The sequence below is a fragment of the Phyllostomus hastatus genome, unplaced genomic scaffold (genome assembly GCF_019186645.2).
Source record: "Phyllostomus hastatus isolate PE091 unplaced genomic scaffold, TTU_PhHast_1.1 phas_scaffold_55, whole genome shotgun sequence".
Taxonomy (NCBI): Eukaryota; Metazoa; Chordata; class Mammalia; order Chiroptera; family Phyllostomidae; genus Phyllostomus; species Phyllostomus hastatus.
In genome coordinates this window covers 4325678-4343653 of record NW_025334035.1, presented here as the reverse complement: position 1 = coordinate 4343653, position 17976 = coordinate 4325678, and the positions used below count along the sequence as shown (strand labels likewise).

Here is a 17976-nt window from a genome sequence, read left to right as displayed (position 1 = left end):
AGCGGGGAGACCTATTGCTAGTGGGTTATCACTTGAGGAGGCAGCTGTTGGGGGATAGAGGTAGGTCCTTCCATTTGTGGTGACACCCAAACTCTTCTACCCCATCAGCTCCCTTCCCTGTTTGTCCAAGGTCCCTTCCCACTGTACCTTCCAATGGCCTGTGTACCCCTGCTTCCTCCCCATGCTCCACAGAGTGATTTTTTCCCACTAGATTAGAAGGTTAAGGCCAGGCTTCTCACCTCTCTGCCCCAGGACCCCGTGTCCCATAGAAGCCTGAAGAGGCAGTTTCCCAAGCCCCTGAGCCTCAATTTCTACTCCACCCCACCCTGCTTCTCACCAAACCTTAGCAGCCCCCTGGGGACACATCTCCAGGGGAGGGGAGTGGCTAGAAGGCAGGAGGCTGGGAGAAGTTGTAAGAAATTTGCATCTTAAAATGCAAATATATGTCATCAGGCTCCTAGCATTCCCACAGAGTCATGGGGTAGCTGAGCAGAGCCCAGGGAGGCGGGCCTGACCTGCCTGACTACTCCTATCCTCAGTGGGGACAGCGCTGCGCCTTCCCCGGCAGATGAGACAGCCCTGCCAGTCACCCAGGGCGGGGGGCATGACCTTCATCCCCAGCCTTCTCCTCCATCCTGCCTCCATCTGCTTAGCCCATTCCCCTCCACAGCCTCCTTGCCCCCCACCCCACCCTTACCCCAATCTACCTAGACTCCCTGAATCTTCACTCTAATTCCAACCGCATTGTTGATGCAGTTCCTAATCCTGACCTTGTCCTCATTACTAATCCATCCAACCATTAAGAATTATGTTTCAAGAGTCTCCCAGGTACCAGGTACTGTGCTGGGAGTTGGGGAGAAAACCAAACCAAATGATAGACAATCTAATCTAGTGGGGAAGACAGACGTCAATCAAAAATGTTAACCACTTCGCTCTGAGAGCCATTAATAGTTCAATTAAGCCTTCCCTGACGAAGCAGTTGTCAAGCTAAGATCAGAAGGAAGAGGAAAAAAAAGTCAGCCCCACGAGGTAGAGGACAGCATGTGCAAGGGGCCTGTGGTTGCAATGGGCTAACTCACTTCCTTCATGTTTTTGCTGAAAAGTCCCTTCTGAAAGAGCTCTTCCCTGGCCACTCTATATCTAAAATTTGCTCTCTTATACTTTATAATATCCTTCCCTGCTTTGTTTTTGCTCTTCAGCACTTATCACTATTTAACATAGTATTTAATTTACTTGGTTATCAAGTAGTATCGTCTGTTCTCAACACTAGAATGTAAGCTCCAGGAGAAAGGCCGGCATTTGCTTGGCTTACATTGCATTCTTAGGATCTGACACAGTGCTGGGCACACAGTAGGGGCTCTGTCTGCTGATGACGAATGAAAGGCACTTTGTCCCATATGGAAGAGAGGAAAGGGGAATGTGGTGGAGGGTGAGACGTGTGCGGTAGGCCCTGGAGCTCATGTGAAGGAAGGATGTCCTCATCTGAAGGGCAGGACGGAGCCACTGCCAGGCTTGACCTGGGGTTGGAAGGGATGGGGGTAACATGAGCAGATCAGAGTCTTAGAAAGGTCATTTCACTCCATAAGTCCAACCACACCCCCATCTCTAGGCTCAACCTGAACTGCAATTTCATCCCCATTCCTCACCAAATCCAGAACCTACTAGAACCTTCTCTCCATCTCGGAATCCCAGCTCTCTTTGGCCCTAACACGTCCCAGGAATGTGTGTGACCATTCCTCGATGCTGACAGAAGGGTGCCACCAGGGAGGAAACCTGGGTTGGTGCTTCCTGGTTGGCAGGAGCTGCCCCCGGGAGGCAGAAGGAAAGAGGGCAGGCCCAAAAAAGGGGGATGGGAATGTGACTCTCTCCTCACTCTCCCTGGGTTCCAAACACTGTCTGTTGACAGTGTAACTCCAAGCCTCTCTCCTAACATAACCTCAGTCCCAGCACCCTCCTAACCCTAGCCCTCTCCCTGGACCTGACCCTACGGCCGCCGTCCTCAGGGCTCTGGTTTCTGCGTTCCTATCACAGAAACTAGCCCCAATCCCACCCCCTTTCCACTCCAGATTTTTCTTCATAGCACTTACTATTTAAAACTATAGCAAAGAAATTATTGTTTGCTCTTTCTTGCCCTTGTCTCCCAGCTTCAGTAAGTTCTGTGTGTATCTGCAGTGCCCAGAACGGTAGCTGGAATGCTGTGTGTGCTCTTGAAACATCTCTTGAGTGAATGAAGGTGAGAAGGAATGAATGACCAGGTTCCCCACAAACCTAGTTCCCTTGGAGCCGAACCCTGATTCCAACCCTCTTCCTGGCTTTGTTCTTTTTGTTTCTTTTTTGGGGAGGAGGTACGGTGAGGGGTGGAGTGAGCACTTTATAAAATTGAGGGATAATATAAATACAGTAAAATGCGTATAGTGCATTTTATACCACCTGGATCAAAAAAGAACCTTTCTAGCTCCCTACGTGGCTTCCCATTCCAGAGCTACTCACTAGTCTGACTTCTGTAGGAATTGTTTGGTTTTGCCTGGTTTTGAATTTCATACCAATGGAATGATAGAACATGTAGTCTTTATGTCTGGCTACATTCATGCAATATAATTTTTGTGAAAATCATTCATGTTATAGTTCATTCTTTTTTTAAAATTGCTGGGTAGAATTCTATGTTACCATTATACCACAGATTATATATCCATTCTTGAGCTTAGTACTTGTGCCCCAAATATACTCCAACTGTCTTCTAGTTTTGTAGTCAACCCCAGTCTCTCCTCAGCGGATCCTGACTCAGCAGGAAGCAACCTCCCCCCGCGCCATCCCTGATCATCTCTCCCTGGAGCCTCTCTGGTCTCTAGGGTCCCTGAACTCTAGTTTCAACACCTACCACCCTTCCTTTCGAGGGTCTCTGGACCCTGGGCAGAAGGATGGGCTGGCCTTCCTGCTGAGGCCACCACCTGCTCCCTTTCCCAGGGAGGAATGGCCAGGAGCAGGCCAGCTAGCTGCATAGTGTGTGCTGCACCCTCTCCCCTGGCCCTCACCCACTGGGGGCTCCAGAACTGAAACAGATAACAGACCCCACCATGGCTCTGCTTAGCAGGGGTGCCCAGCTCTGCAGTCCATGGGGGCGGGCAAAAGGAAGGAGCTTATTAGGGTGATAAAGATCTGGGGGCCCCGCCCAGACCCCTCCCCCAACTTCCCTGGGGCTGTGGCTCAGGCTGGACTGGCTCCCCCACCCTGAAGTCTTCTTCATCCAAGGCATCTTCCACCCGCCCTCTCAGAGGGAGGCCAAGTGCCCTGCCTCCTGCTCCTCCCTGCCAGTTCCCAGAGGGCTTGTAGCCCAGACACCTGCTTACCAGCCGGGAGAACGTCCTCATCGCCACCTTCCTGGCTCCCATCCTGGCTACTGAGGGCAGCAGCTTCTCTAGGTTCTGGGCTGCTGGGGGGGCCAGTCATCCCTGCCTCACCTTATTACCTTGGGAGGCTGGCCCTTTCCACTCCTCTGTGTCTGGCTTCCACAGCCTGGCTTGGGCCCCTGTGCAGTACTCCACAGTGTTTGGGATTGAGCTCCCCCTCCTCCTGCCACCTGAAGAGCAGCCATGGCCACCTACAAAGTCAAGGTGGCCACCGGTGATGACTTCTTGTCAGGAACAATGGACTCGATCTCACTGACCATCATAGGGACCCAAGGAGAGAGCCACAAGCAGCTGCTGAACCATTTTGGGAGGGACTTTGCAACTGGGGCGGTGAGTGTGTGCGTGACTGTGTGTGTGTGTGTGCGTGCTGTATGTATGTGAGTGTGGTATGTGTGTGAATGCGTGAGTGTGGTGTATGTACATGTGACTGTGTGGAGTGTGTGTATATGAGTGTGTGTGGTGTGTAGGTATTTGTGCGAGGTATGTGTGAGTGTGGTGTATGTATGACATATATGAGCGTGTGGTATATGCGTGTATGTTTGTGTGAGTGTGCAAGTGTGTGTATGTGGATTGGTGGTATGCATGTGGTATATGTGTGAGTGTGTGAGTGTGTTGTGTGTGCATATGTGTGAGTGGTCTATGTATGTGTGCATGTGTGTGGTGTGTATATGTGTGAATGTGTGAGTGTGGTGTGAGTGTGGTGCGCGCGCACATGTGTGAGTGGTCTATGTATGTGTGCATGTGTGTGGTGTGCATATGTGTGAGTGTGTGAGTGTTGTGTGTGGTGTGTGAGTGTGGTGTGTGGTGTATGAGTTAGTGTAGTGTATGTATGTATATGTGTGTGTCTGCGGTGTATGTGTGAGTTGTGTGATTGTGTGTGAGTGTGGTGTGTGCATGTGTGAGTGTGTGTGAATGTGTGAGCATGGTGTATGTATGTGTGTGACTCTGTGCACTAGTGTGTATGTGTGTGTGTGTCTGGGGAGCATAAGAAGGGATGGAGCTGTGCAGGTGAGGGAGAAAGGAGAGGGTGGGCAACTCTGGGAGAGATCCGAAAACAATGGGGCTCCAAGGCTGCCTCTGGATGCCCCTCACCGCAGACCTGGCTGCCCGCCTTCCCCGGTCTCTGGGCCGGCCTTCTTCTCCCCTGGTCTGTCACCTCTCATCCCCTTTTGGTTATTCCTCATCTCTTTCCCCTCTCACCCTCTTCCTCTCCCTCATCACTCAACCCGCATCACTCATCTCTCAACCCTCTCCTGTTCCATCTATTGCTTCTTCTTTCTCACCCCCTTTCCACTCCTCCCCTCATCTTTTCCCATTTCCTCTCTCCCCGCTCCCTCATTCCTCTTCCTTCTTACCCAGTCTCCCTAAGTTAAGATGCCTCATAACTGGCTTAAATTCACACTGCAGTCTCTGTGACTTCAGATGACACCAGACCAGCCTGTCCAGTGGTGGCCTGCCTACTCCATGATGAAAGGCACCATTTGCTGGGCCCCTGGACCTCAGACCTGCTTCTGAGTCAGGTTCAGTAACTTGCTGCTATGTGACCTCACTCTATCTATGTGGCCATTTCTAAATCTCTACATCTTCATTTATAAGTGGGAGAAAGGACGGCTGGCTGGACCACTTCTGCCCATTCTAAGACTTGTAGGGGGCTCGAGGTGTCCTGGACCCCATTTGGACCCCTTTGTATAACAACCCCTGGGGGTTTGTATGGCTCATGTTGTCTCAGATGACTGGAGAGGTGGGTGAGAGGATGGGACCTCAGGAGCTGGGAGTGGGAGTGGAGAGAGGGAGGGTCTGGGGCCGGCCCAGCCCTGGGTAGATAGGCCCATCAGGGACAGTCAGGTTAGAGGGGTGGGAGGAGAGTCCAAAGATCAGGTCACCCCAGTCCAGGAAGACTGGATACCCCAGGGTGAGCACGGTGAGGAGCTAGACCAGCAGGAGACCTGGGATGCCAAGGTTGAGACCTGCATGCTTAGCTGGCCCTGTGCCCTGCCCAGGTGGATAAATACACTGTCCGGTGCCAGCAGGACCTGGGGGAGCTCATCATCATCCGCCTGCACAAGGACCCATACTCCTTCTTTCCTAAGAACTCCTGGTACTGCAAATATGTGCAGATCTGTGCACCCAATGGCCACATCTACCACTTCCCCGCCTACCAGTGGATGGATGGCTATGAGACCCTGTCTCTGCGGGAGGCTACAGGTAAGCTCTCACCATCCCACCCCATGCCAGTAGGCCCCTTGCTCTAGCTAGAGCACTCCAGCATGGCCACTCCAGATTCCCACAAACTAGCCAGGTACCAGCCCCACAGAGACTCCTGGAAACTCCTGCCACGCTCACATATTCCTCTCCATCATCACTGCTGTGCTGGACCCAGCTTGGGCTACACCCCGAGGAACAGAGATGGATAAGGCATGGACTACCCTCAGGATCTCAGTCTCGTAGGTTCTGGCAAGAGACACGAGTGCTCTCTGTTACCTCTGCTGTCCTCCCCTCGACTCCCATGGGTTTCCCAGCCACTCTAAAAGGACCTCTTGGTACTCTCGGTACAGGCCTCAGGACTCTGATAGGATGCCCTATTTATTCCGAATAGTGTGTAAAGCTGCTCCAAAAAGACTCCCTGTCACTCCAGTAAGGTTCTGTTACTACAACAGGATGCCTGGTTGCTCTAATCAGACACCTCAGTACTCAAACTGCTGTCTGTTGTTTCATTAAGAAGACTGTTAACCCTGACTGGTGTGGCTCGGTTGTTTGGGCATTGTCCCGCAAAGTAAAAGGTTGTGGGTTCAATTCCTGCTCAGGGCACGTGCCTGGGTTGTGGGTTTGGGCTCTGTATGGAGCTTGTACGAGAAGCAACCAATTGATGTTTCTTTCTCATGTTGATATTTCTCTCCCTCTTCTCCTTCCCTTCCCCTTGCTCTAAAAATAAATAAATAAAATCTTAAAAAAAAAAGAAGGCTGTTAATTTAACAGTTCTCCATGGTGCTATAACAGGAGAACTTGTGCCTTATCATGATACCCTGGGGTTCTTTTTTAAAAAATTTATTTTTGAGAGAGGGGAGGGGAAGGAGAAAGAGAGAGAGAGAAACATCGATGCAATAGAGACATATGGATTGGTTGCCTCTTGCATGCCCCAAACCTGGGACCTGACCTGCAACCCAGGCCTGTGCCTGCCTGTGCCTGACTAGGGAATTAAACCAGCAGTGACCTTTCAGAGGCCACCTTTAGGAGGCCAGCGCTTGATCCACTGAGCCACATCAGACAAAGCCCTGGTTTCTTTTATTTTTAACAAATATTTTCTAAATTTATTTTTAGAGAGGGGAAGGGAAGGAGAAGAAAGGGAGAGAAACATTAATGTGTGGTTGCCTCTCATGCGTCCCCCCTGGGGGACCTGGCCTGCACCCAGGCATGTGCCCTGACTAGGAATCAAACCAGCAACCCTTTGGTTCATAGGCCAGTGCTCAATCCACTGAGCCACACCAGCCAGGGCAGTCCTGGGTTTCTAATGAACCTTTCTTAGAGTGATGAGGTGTTCTATTGCTCCAAAGGACTCCTTATTACTCCAACAAGACATCTGATTTCTCTAACAGGACTCATTGCTTCTCCCAAAGGCCTTTTTAATCCCATAAGGCTCCATCCCACTTCCACAGGAGGCCTCGTTACTCATACAGACTCTGGGGATTTTCCTGGGTGGCCCAGCTGTTTTCCCAGTAGCTTGGTTGCTCCCACGGAGAAGACACATGATCTGAGTGTCTGCACTCCTTATGTCCACCCCTGCTGGAGCCCTTGTCTAGTGTGTTAGGCCAGCTTCCTAATATTTGGCTGCTACATAGGGACTGCAGGCTTGTCCTCTTTTGTCCCCCTGGCTCCACCTCTGAGCTTTTGCCAGCTTTGAGATAGGTGGGAGGGGAGGGCAGAGCTGAGGAGGCCCAGGGGGGCCTGGAGCTCTATCCTCCCTGTAGCTGACCACCCCTCTGTTGTCTCTCCTTCCCTGTGGAGAGAGCCTTTTCCTGGGAGGAGGGCAACAGGGCCTGAGCTGGGGAAAGGAGAGTCAGGGGTAGAGAGAGGCAGGTTAGGGGAGGGTGGGAAAACCAAAGGGAGGTTCTTACTGGGGATTTGAAGCATCTTCCCACAGTGATAGGTCTGAGTGACACGGAAGCAGGGGACAGGAAGGGTGACCCTAGGTGGCAGGGTAGGAATGGGGTTGGGTGGGGCAGCTGCCACACAACACCAGGGCAGGGAGACTTGAGTCATCGGCTGGGCTCTTGAAGGAGTGAGGCTCCCAGTTTGAGGCTGCGCCTGAGCTGGGGCTCTGGGTTGCACAACTCCAGGGACAGCGGCTCACCCAGAACACAACGTGAGCTCAGGTGGATGGAGGAGGGAGAGGCTAACGAAGGGAGCCTTGAGGAAACATGATGAGACTGTAGCGACAGGTGCTTGTCAGCCTGGGACTACCGGCCGGGGGCTGCATCTCAGCTCCAGCGCATACTGACCGGATATATTGGGTACACGTCTATATTCTTTTAAGCCTCAGTGTCCTCATCTGTAAAATGGAGCTAACAGCAGAACTTACTTCATAGGGTTGATGTGAGCATCCAATGAGACAATCTCTAAAAGGAGCCTTTAAAAGGCTTAACAACTATCGGTGGTTGTTAGTGGTAGTGGCTGAGTGATCAGAAGGAGGCTGCCTTGGTTTGAATCTCAGCTCACAGTTTTCTGTGTAATACGAACTGTTTTTCCCCTGTAAAACGAGCATGATGATATTGTCCCTTAGCTGAAACTGTGGGGGCCAGAGATGTTTTGAAATTCGGATTTTATTTAGAAGGGATCTATAAATGTGACACACACACACTTCTTTGTCTCTATATCTCCAAATATCTTCTGCATATATGCACACACCATATGTTTTGTGATATTTTCCTCAGGGCACCCCCTAATCAAACATACTAATATCCTGTATTTCAGCAGCAAAAATTATGAATATATACCAAGCAAGCTAAATGAGGACTCTCTATAGTCTCAGGAAAATTTTGAGCAGGTTTTTCTGACGAAGGAGTTTGTGCTTAACCTGTGGAAAAAACAAACCAGCCTGATTGGTATGGCTTGTCGGGCTCTGGAGTTGTGGCGACCAGGTCATGAGCATCCCATATCAGTCACCTGCCTTACAAGGTTGTTCTGGTGCGGGTTAAATTGTTAAAATAAAGAAAGTGTTTAGAAAGTGCCCCCTACCTAGCAAGTGCTAAATAACTGTTATTACTGTCTCAGTGGGTCTGGAAGAGGGACATCCCTGTGGCAGCAGGGCCCAGCTTGATGGGTAGAGCAAGGGACAGGAGGGTGGTCCCTGATCCTTTTATTTTAGTTTTTGGCAGGAGAAACACCCTCCCTCTCCCAGGTTAAGCCTTCCCCATCCTTGACCATGGGCCCCCCACAGCCAACCTGGGAGGCAGAAGCTGAGTTCTGATTCCTGAAGTGGGAAGGGGCAGGCAGATGCTGGGGGTTCGACCTTGAGCCTCCCTCCCTTTGGTTTCCCTACAGGAAAGACAAGAGCAGATGACACACTCCCAATCCTTCTGGAGCATCGGCAGGAGGAGATCAGAGCCAAGCAGGACTTATACCAGTGAGGGGAGCGTGGCAGTGGCAGTGGCAGTGGCTGTGGGAGGTCGGGGGGTGGGCAGTGATGGCTTGCCCTCTGTCCCTCGGATGGTGCACGGACATCAGGGCTCATTATCTCAGCTTCTCTTTGCAGCTGGAGGGTCTTCGTCCCTGGCCTGCCCAACTACGTGGACATCCCCAGTTACCACCCTCCGGTCCGGAGAAACCCCAACCGGCCTGAGTAAGGACCTGCGGCTGCCCTGGGGCCCTCCCGTGGTGGACCTCTGGGCTCTGCCCCTTCCTTAAGCCCTGGACCCCAGGTGTCCTGCCCAGACCAGCACTCCTTCCTGCAGGTGGAATGGCTATATCCCTGGATTCCCAATTCTCATCAACATTAAGGCCACCAGGTTCCTGAACTCAAATCTGCGCTACTCCTTCATCAAGACAGCCTCCTTCTTTACTCGCCTGGCTCCCATGTGAGTGTGCGTGAGTGGGGTGAAGGGCTACGTAAAGACTGCCTCTCTCCCTCTGCTCCATACCCACCTCCACCACAGCCCCGAAGGTTAGAATGGCCAGGTAGGTAGAGGTATCTGATAAGACAGGCCAGACGAGACGGAGACCTAGAAGACCTTGAGATATGGGCCCAGGGACCCTGAGACCCAGAGATACAGAAAACAGAGATTTTTGAGACCTAGAGAGCTAGCTGGGCTGCGGCAGGTCGACCCCTTTCCCAGCCGGCACTTGGCAGCCTCTCTGATGGCTTTCCCTTTGAATCCCACCTCCTAAGGTCACTGAAGCTCAAAGTCCAAGGCCTGCTGGACTGCAAACAGTCGTGGAAGAGACTGAAGGACATTAAGAAAGTTTTCCCTTTCTACAAGACTGTCATCTCCGGTAGGGGGGAGGGGGGTGCATCCTGAATGGAACACAGGGTAGGGTGCCTAGTGATCTCTAGTGGAAGAAACTCAGAGACTTGTCCGGGAGGCAGGACCCACCTACAGCGGGGTGGGGGGAGCGAGAGAACCCAGGCAGGAGTTGCGAGGTGGGTGGGTGCGCCCTCTGGCGTCTTCTTGGGAAACGTCGCCCTGGGCCACTCCGGCAGCTCAGGGGAGGCCGCGGGCCTAGGACCTAGGTTTCCTCTCGGGTGTCCGTTGTCTCCCTCTGTCCTGGCCTTGACCCCGTGGCTCTCTGTCCCTGACGAGGACCGGGTGTGACGCTCCCGGGCCATCCCACCAGAATACGTGGCTGAGCACTGGACAGAGGACAGCTTCTTTGGGTACCAGTACCTCAATGGCGTGAACCCAGGCGTGATCCGCCGCTGCATGCGGATTCCAGACAAGTTCCCCGTCACAGACGACATGGTGGCCCCGTTCCTGGGCGAAGGAACGTGCCTGCAAGCAGAGCTGGAGGTGAGGCCTGGTTCAGTGGAGACCTCTCACAGCCTTCTGGCCTCCCTCGCTCTCTGACATCCCCTCTCTCCCCACATTCATGGCCTGCAGAGTACCTTGCCCCCAGCCCTGCTCTGCAGGCACCCCCAGCTTGGTTCCTGGCCACCTACTGCATCTGGGGGACCAGGGCACTCTGTACCCAAGGTGTGGGTCATGGGTGCCCCATGTTGATGCCATCTGCTCACTCATGGCGGCTCCCTTCCAGAAGGGGAACATTTACCTGGCAGACTACAGGATCTTGGAGGGCATCCCCACCACTGAGCTCAATGGCCGGAAGCAGCACCAATGTGCCCCTCTCTGCCTGCTGCACTTTGGACCGGAAGGGAACATGATGCCCATCGCCATCCAGGTGCCTGGGGTGCAGGCTGCACCGCTGTGTGAGCATGTTGCTTGTGTGCAAGCTGATGTATGTGCATAAATGTGTGTGTCCCTGAGTGCATGGGCCTATGTGTGTACTTGTATGCCCCTATGTGAGTGTGTGGTGAGTGGGTGGCCTCTGTGTGTGTGTCTGTGAACCTTATGTCCCTGTGTGCTATTTGTGAGGGTTTGTGCCTGTGTGAGTGTGCGCCTCACTGTGTAAGCTTGTGTGTGCCTGTGAGTGTATGTTTCTATGTGTGCATCTGAGACTATACCTACGTTTATGTATACACCTGTCTGGGTGGAGGCTAGTGGTGAGCCTGGCGTGTGGCCCTGGCTATAGGCCTTTGGCCAAGTCTCCGTGTACAACTGAGTGCTGCCCCTGTGTGTCACCCATGCATGGGCTTGGGCTCCGGTTGGTGCACCTGCATGTACAGCGTGCACGCTGCATATATGCATGGCAGTGCTGAGCTAATCAGACTTAGTCGCTACCTTGAGCATCTGGCCTGGCAGAAGACGGAACAGAGGTGCTTCCTTCTCAGAGGTCCCCGCTAGAGTCATGTCCACATTAGGACAAGTCACCCCTCTGGGGGCATCAGTCAAGTCCTGATGCTCCTGGCTTGTTAGTGGAACAGTTTAGGCTAGATTTAAGTGATCCCCTACCCTCAGGGGGCTGGGTATCCTTGTGCAGTGCCCAGCCTGCATGGCTGAATGTGGAAGTGCCTTGTGAGCTGGTTCTTGGAGAATTAGTGGGAGCTGCTAGGTAGAGAAACAGACAGGGGAAGCTATTACAGGCAGTGAGAACAGCAAGAGCAAATATTAGGAGGGAGGAAAGGCCTTGCTTGGTGTGCTCAGGGAAACAGAGGGCCTAGAGAGTAGGGGGGTGGAAGTTTTACCTCCTCAGACCCGCCTTAGTCTCCCTCCTGGGGACCCTTGTGTGTGTAGGTCTCTGCTCCCATCTAACTCTCCGTCCTTCCGCACTCCCAGCTCAGCCAGACCCCTGGACCCAGTAGCCCCATCTTCCTGCCCAGCGACTCTGAATGGGACTGGCTGCTGGCCAAGACGTGGGTGCGCAATGCTGAATTCTACTGCCACGAAGCCATCTCCCACTTGCTGGGGACCCACCTCATTGCTGAGGCCTTCTGCCTGTCTCTGCTGAGGCAGCTTCCCATGTGCCATCCCCTCTACAAGGTATGGGCTTGGGAGAAGGGGCCTTTGTGAAGCATCAGTGCCCTTATCTGGCCTCAGACAGCCACCTGGGGCCAGAGGGATTCCGGTTAGACTAGGGGAGGCAGTTGGGGACCCACAAGACAGGGTTCCTGGTGGGGACTTCCCAAAATGAGGGGGTCTGATGTTGCAGAAGTGGGGGTGCCGAGGTCCTCTGGGGGATAACTTTAGTTCTCTTCCTTCTTCTCCTCCTCCCTCTCACAGCTCCTGATCCCCCACACCCGATACACTGTCCAGATCAACTGCATCGGGCGGGCCCTTCTCCTCAATGAGGAGGGGCTGTCTGCCAGGGTGAGACTGCTGCCTCCAACACCAATGAGATGTTTACTTTCCTTCTGGCCTTTGCAGTTAGACTAATAGTGGGATTTCCCACTTGCCTTTAGTTCATGAGGGGGCATGGAGAGAGGGGACTGGTTAAAGTGGGAGCAGCATCTACAAAGGCACAGTGGCAAGGGCTGGTCGTGCTGGCTGGAGTGTGAGCATCCCCAGGTGGGGCAGGCTTAGCGAGGGGTCAGAGGAGCACTCGCAGACTGTGTGTGGGGCGGGTGTGAGCTTCATCAGGGTGGACTCAAGGGACCCACTAGCTTCAGTGTCTACTTCCTTCCTGACAGGGCACAGGTCTGGGCGTGGAGGGCATTGCTGAGGTGATGGTGCGGGCTCTGTCGGAGATAAACTACGACAGAATGTACCCCCCCAACGACTTCATGGAGCGCGGGGTTCAGGACCTGCCGGGATATTACTACCGTGACGACTGCTTGGCAGTGTGGGACGCACTGGAGAGGTTAAGATTGGCATGACAGTGGGTAGCTCTCAGGGTGGACACCCTGAGGTGTTGGAGGGGAGCCTTAAAGTACCTGAGCTTGGCTGAGCTTGGGTCTGGTGCCATCTTCTGACTTCAACAAGCTCCCCTTGCTATTTCCGCCCCACAGCACCTGCCCACCCACAGGCCTAGGGCAGCTCTGGGGCCAGGGCATCCTGGGAAAGGTGGGAACAGAGCAGTTGGGGAGGGCAGGAGGAGGTTCCAAACTGAGGCCCTGCCCCTGGTCAGGTTTGTGACAGAGATCATCACCTACTACTACCCGTGTGACGCAGCTGTGGAGGGTGACACGGAACTTCAGTCCTGGGTGCAGGAGATATTCAAGGAGTGCCTACTAGGACGTGAGAGCTCAGGTATGAGCTTGGGCACCTCAGCCTCCAGACGGGGTCCAGGGCTTTGGGGTGGGCCCACCCAGGCTGGGCTGGAGTATGCCTCATTGGGTGCTGTAGGAGGCCAAATCACTGCTGTAGAGTTTTGACAGGGCCCTTTCCTGACCCTTGGAGCAGCAGCATCTGGGAAGGGGAAGCAGCAGCAGGGGTTGGGGAAGACAGCATGGCTGGGTGGGCATTGGTTCTTATCTGAGTTTAGGGGCTGTTGGTCATCCCAGTCCCCCACCCAGAAACAAATCTTTGTGGACTGAGAACTGGGGCATGAGCTAGACAGGAAGGGGCAGAATGTGCTCCAAGCTGGGGAGCTGGTGGGGTGCTGGCAGGCTCCAGGAGGGGAAGAGCATTTGAAGTCATGCCACTGGGCACCCACTCAGCAAGCATCTATGATGTGACAAGTGCCATGCTGGTTATTGAGGAGACAGAAGGGAATGAGAGAGGTGAAGATGCTGCCTCAGGGAGTTCATAGTCTGGCAGGGACGGTCTGCTCACGTACATTACATTATAGCAGGACTCATTATTGCAGTTCGGTGGAGGGGATAGAAGCCCAGGGGAGGCACCTAACACAGTTTGGGGAGGGGTGGTGGGTAGAGAGTGGGGTGGGTAACAGAAAGCTAAGATCCAGCTGAGATCTAACATCTCAGCTAAAAGCTAGCTAAGCTCTACCAGATGGGGAGGTTAGCTGTGAGATGACAAGGGTGAGGTTGGAGAGCCCTGGGAGCTGCTGGCTGGAGGGAGAATGGGAGTTGGGCAGGCTGCTGGTGGGGCTAAGGCTGACGTCATGAGCAGGGGCCAGGTTGCACAGCATGGTTAAGGAGTTTGGAATTACTCAGCACCAGAGGAAGCCATGGCAGGGCTTGCAAGGAGATCAGATTTGTGTGTTAGAATACCAGGCTGCACTGGCAGATGGGAGACAGTTTGCAAGCTGCTGTGGTGTCCAGGAAGGAGGTGGCAGGGACCTGGCCAGGGTAGGGGCTGTGGAGATGCACAGAATTCTAGAGAGAGTTGGGAAATAGAATGACAGGACTTGGTGATTAGTTTGGGTTTGGCAGTGGGCGATGGGTGAGTTGGGGCCGGGGGCAAGAGTGACTCTCAGGTTCAGAGCTTTTGAAACTGGGTGGATGGTACATGTCATTTCTTGAGATGGGGGCAGAGAGAAAGGAGGGGTTTAGGGAAGACCAGATGACTGGTCTGGTTTGAATATGTCAGGCCTTTTGGAATCTGGGGTCACCATGGCAACTAGGGCTGCTGCTTAGGTGGAACAATAGGGAAGAGAAGCAAGAAGCTTGGCTAGATACAAGACTAAGAACCAGGCTGCTGAGAAATCTCTCTGGAGTGAGCAGTGTCTCAGAAGAAGGGTGTGTGTGGTAGGGAGCAAATGAAAAGCTATAGTCAGGGAAGGAAAGCCAGGATTCTTCCAGAGCCTTTCCTCCCTGAGACCTGGGCCTAGAGAGTTCCCCCGAAGGTAGCTGGAGGAGAGAGCTGAGGGCCCCATCTCAGGCAGGTGCCTGGAGCAGGCCTGGAGGATGCCTGGCCAAGGGCATTTGAGGCCCCCTCACTAAGGATGCAGTTTGGACTCGGGGAGTGGGGTTGTGGCCACAGGAGGGCCAAGCAGGCAGGATGAGGGCAGAGATGTGGCAGTTGGTGTTGGCAGGACAGGCTGAGCAGGGCTGGGTGGTGCCCTCTACCAGCCAGTCAGGACCAGGGCTGGCTGACTCTGCCTGGGCATTTCCTCTCCCCTCAGGCTTCCCTAAGTGCTTGCAAACGGTGCCTGAGCTGATCCGATATATCACCATCATCATCTATATCTGCTCTGCCAAGCATGCAGCCGTCAACACAGGGCAGGTACCTGTGCTTACTAGTCTGAGCCCCAGCCCCAGCCCCAAGCTCAAACCCAACTCTAGTCGGCCCTGACCTATCTCAATCTGAGTCCAATTTAAGCTGGAGAGTCCCTGGGTGCTCTCCAACCCAGGACCCCTCCTCTCCTCCACCCCCAGCTGGAGTACACCTCCTGGATGCCCAACTTCCCGTCATCCATGCGGAACCCACCGATGCAGGCCAAGGGGCTGACCACTCTGGAGACCTACTTGGACACGTTACCAGATGTGAGGACTACGTGCATCATCCTGTTGGTTCTCTGGACACTCAGCCGGGAGCCGGACGACAAGGTGCCCTGGGGCCTCTGGGTGTGGGTCGGGGTGGAGCATAGTCAGGGGGTTGGGAGCTGGGGGGGCCAAGACAGGAGGGGTGTGTGGTGTGTCAAGGGAGGAAGATGGAGAGGGGAAGGGAGGAGGAGTGGGATCCAGCTACTCATTCTGTGCCCACAGAGGCCCCTGGGCCACTTCCCTGACATCCACTTCGTGGAGGAGGTCCCGCGCCGGAGCATGGAGGTCTTCCGCCAGCGCCTCGACCAGATCTCGTACAACATCCGCCAGCGCAACAAGGGCCTCACAATCCCCTACTACTACCTGGACCCCGTGTTAATCGAGAACAGCATTTCTATTTAGGACAGTTCTTTTTGCCTAGCTTCTCCCCGCCCTGTGCCCGGCTATTAAAAAAACAAAAAACAGAAAAACCCACAAAACTTCAAACACAGGCCCTAGGACTGTCTTTGAGTGCAGCCATTTGGACCAAAGGTGGGAGGTAGGAGTGGGTTGGGGGAGGGGAGGGAAGGGCTGGTGCCGCGCTCACACGGAGAAACTCTTCACAGTGGGGTCCAGATGGGCGCAGGGCCAGGCCCTGGTTCTGCTCCCTGGTATCCCTCCAGATAAGAACCAGGCGACTCTTGCGACAAACGATTGCCTGCTGCCCTGCCTCCTCCGTGAAGAGTTCGTCCAGGTAGATGCCCAGGTGCCACTGGGGGATGGCAGGACAGAGGCCTGGGACCTTTGCTCCATGATGCTGCAGCCTCATCTTTCAACCCAAAGTGATTCTGGTCCATCTTAAGTCCCCCAACTTAGGCACTAAGACCACCAGCCACCCCAGCCCACCAGAAAATCCACCCAGCAACGCAGACCACTACCCAAGTCCCATCCGCCTAGGAACTTAGACCACCCAAGACCTGCCCAACCTGAAACACAAACCCCTCAGTCAGCTAGGCAAAAGACTGCCCTGAGCCCACCTTACCGAAACCCAGACCCCTCTACTGGGAACCCACGCTACCCTAAAGCACACTCTCAGAAACCATGTCTCTGCAGCCACTTCCCTCAAAGGGGCCCAGCCTGCTAAGTGCCCCTCCAGTAACCCATTGTTCCCAGACCCCTTCCTCACCTCATCCACTCTCCTGGAACCTAAGACACCACTCCCCTCACCCTGGGCCTTGCTTTCACTGTCCTTGGTTTCATCAGTGATACCCCAGAAAAGCATGGGGACATGGCAAATGGCAATGACCTCGGGGAGTGAGGCCACTGGATCTGTCCCCGTGGTGGTGGAAATATTGGGCATCCAGGTGCTGAATTCAAACTGAATCCCCACGCTCAGTAAGCACAGGGCTGCCAGTGCTCCTGCTGGGTCTGCTCCTCCTGTGACCCTGCTGGTCCCCCAGCTCTGGCCCTGGCTCTCCCGGCTGCTGTTGACGGCAGCATGTTGGGCTGAGCAGGTGAAGATGGTCACGGTGAAATACTCGATGAGGCCAGCACAGCTGCCTGGGGCACAAAGGAGCCCTAGATGGGGGTGGGTGAAGAGAACGAAGCTGAAACCCAAAGGCTGCTGCCCTGGGGTTGTAGGGTCTGGAGGAGGGAAGACTGGGATGGACATCTCACCTGAGCTCACATGGCTTAGAAAACCCTCCTGGAGGATCTCCCTGACTCAGGCCTGCTGCTCCAAGTCCCTGCTCACTGCACTGTCATCTGGGTAGTAGATGCCAATGATATCGGACACAAAGTTGGAGATCCAGGGATTCGTGGCGACTGACAGTGGGGAAGCTATGCAGCCCATGGAACGTGAGTGAGAAAAGGTGCTGAGTCCAGTTGCCCAAAAGGAGGAATCTGAGGCCAGAGAAGGGAAATGGCCAACCACACATTTTATAAACCACTGAGCTGAGCTTCAAACCTGGAGGCTTCATCTCCACCACAGAGTGCCAACCCAGGGCCTGGGAGGCAGAGTTCGTTTGCAGGTGTGTTTTGATTGGCCGTCAAGGTTTTTGTTTGTTCCTTTTTCAAGTTGAATCAATGGCCAATATTTAAAAATTAGAAAATGTCTCATTTCTCTTGAAAAATCTGAAGATCTGGCTATAGTCACAGCTGAGTCCCCATCGTCCCCATCAGATAAACACGAGTTCTCCACCAGCCACCCTCCCGCCTACCGCCCACCGCAGCAGGAATTTGCGTCCCAGCTTTCTGAACTTGATCAGGCCACAGAGAAGGGTTAAACAGCAGCCGCCTGCCCCCCACCTTCTGGTGTTGGGACTGGCAGATTGGGTCCATCTTCCCCATTGGTTCCCAAAGGGTAGAAATGGGATCCACCTCCAGCCATAGTAGGGCTCACGCAGGGTATGTGAGTCCATTACTAACAAGGGTATTTTTTTTTAATCTCTTAGAGAGAGGGAAAGGGAGGGAGAAAGAGAGGGAGAGAAATGTTGAAGTGTGAGAGATACATGGATCAGTTGCTTCTTGTATTCCCACAACTGGGACCTGGCCTGCAGCCCAGGCATGTGCCCTGACAGGGAACTGAAACAGCAACCTTTCCATTTGCAGTCGGGCACCCAATCCACTGAGACACACCAGCCAGGGTCTAAGAAGGGT

General features: G+C 53.9%; 1 protein-coding gene across 2 annotated transcripts; it reads left to right on the top strand.

Annotated features, from left to right (window-relative positions):
* The first annotated feature begins 3336 nt into the window (after nt 1–3336).
* Nucleotides 3337–15804, top strand: ALOX12B (arachidonate 12-lipoxygenase, 12R type). 2 transcript variants are annotated; one of them, XM_045824449.1, is made up of 15 exons: nt 3337–3737; nt 5438–5612; nt 8946–9027; nt 9157–9243; nt 9356–9478; nt 9790–9893; nt 10236–10408; nt 10653–10796; nt 11792–11995; nt 12236–12322; nt 12643–12812; nt 13080–13201; nt 14979–15079; nt 15232–15402; nt 15562–15804. In XM_045824449.1, the coding sequence occupies exons 1-15, from the start codon at nt 3591–3593 to the stop codon at nt 15739–15741; spliced, it is 2070 nt and encodes a 689-aa protein (XP_045680405.1). In that variant the 5' UTR covers nt 3337–3590; the 3' UTR covers nt 15742–15804. The 2 variants fall into 2 exon arrangements, with proteins under 2 accessions (XP_045680405.1, XP_045680403.1); XM_045824447.1 differs by having other exon boundaries at nt 5408–5612.
* The last annotated feature ends 2172 nt before the right edge of the window (nt 15805–17976 follow it).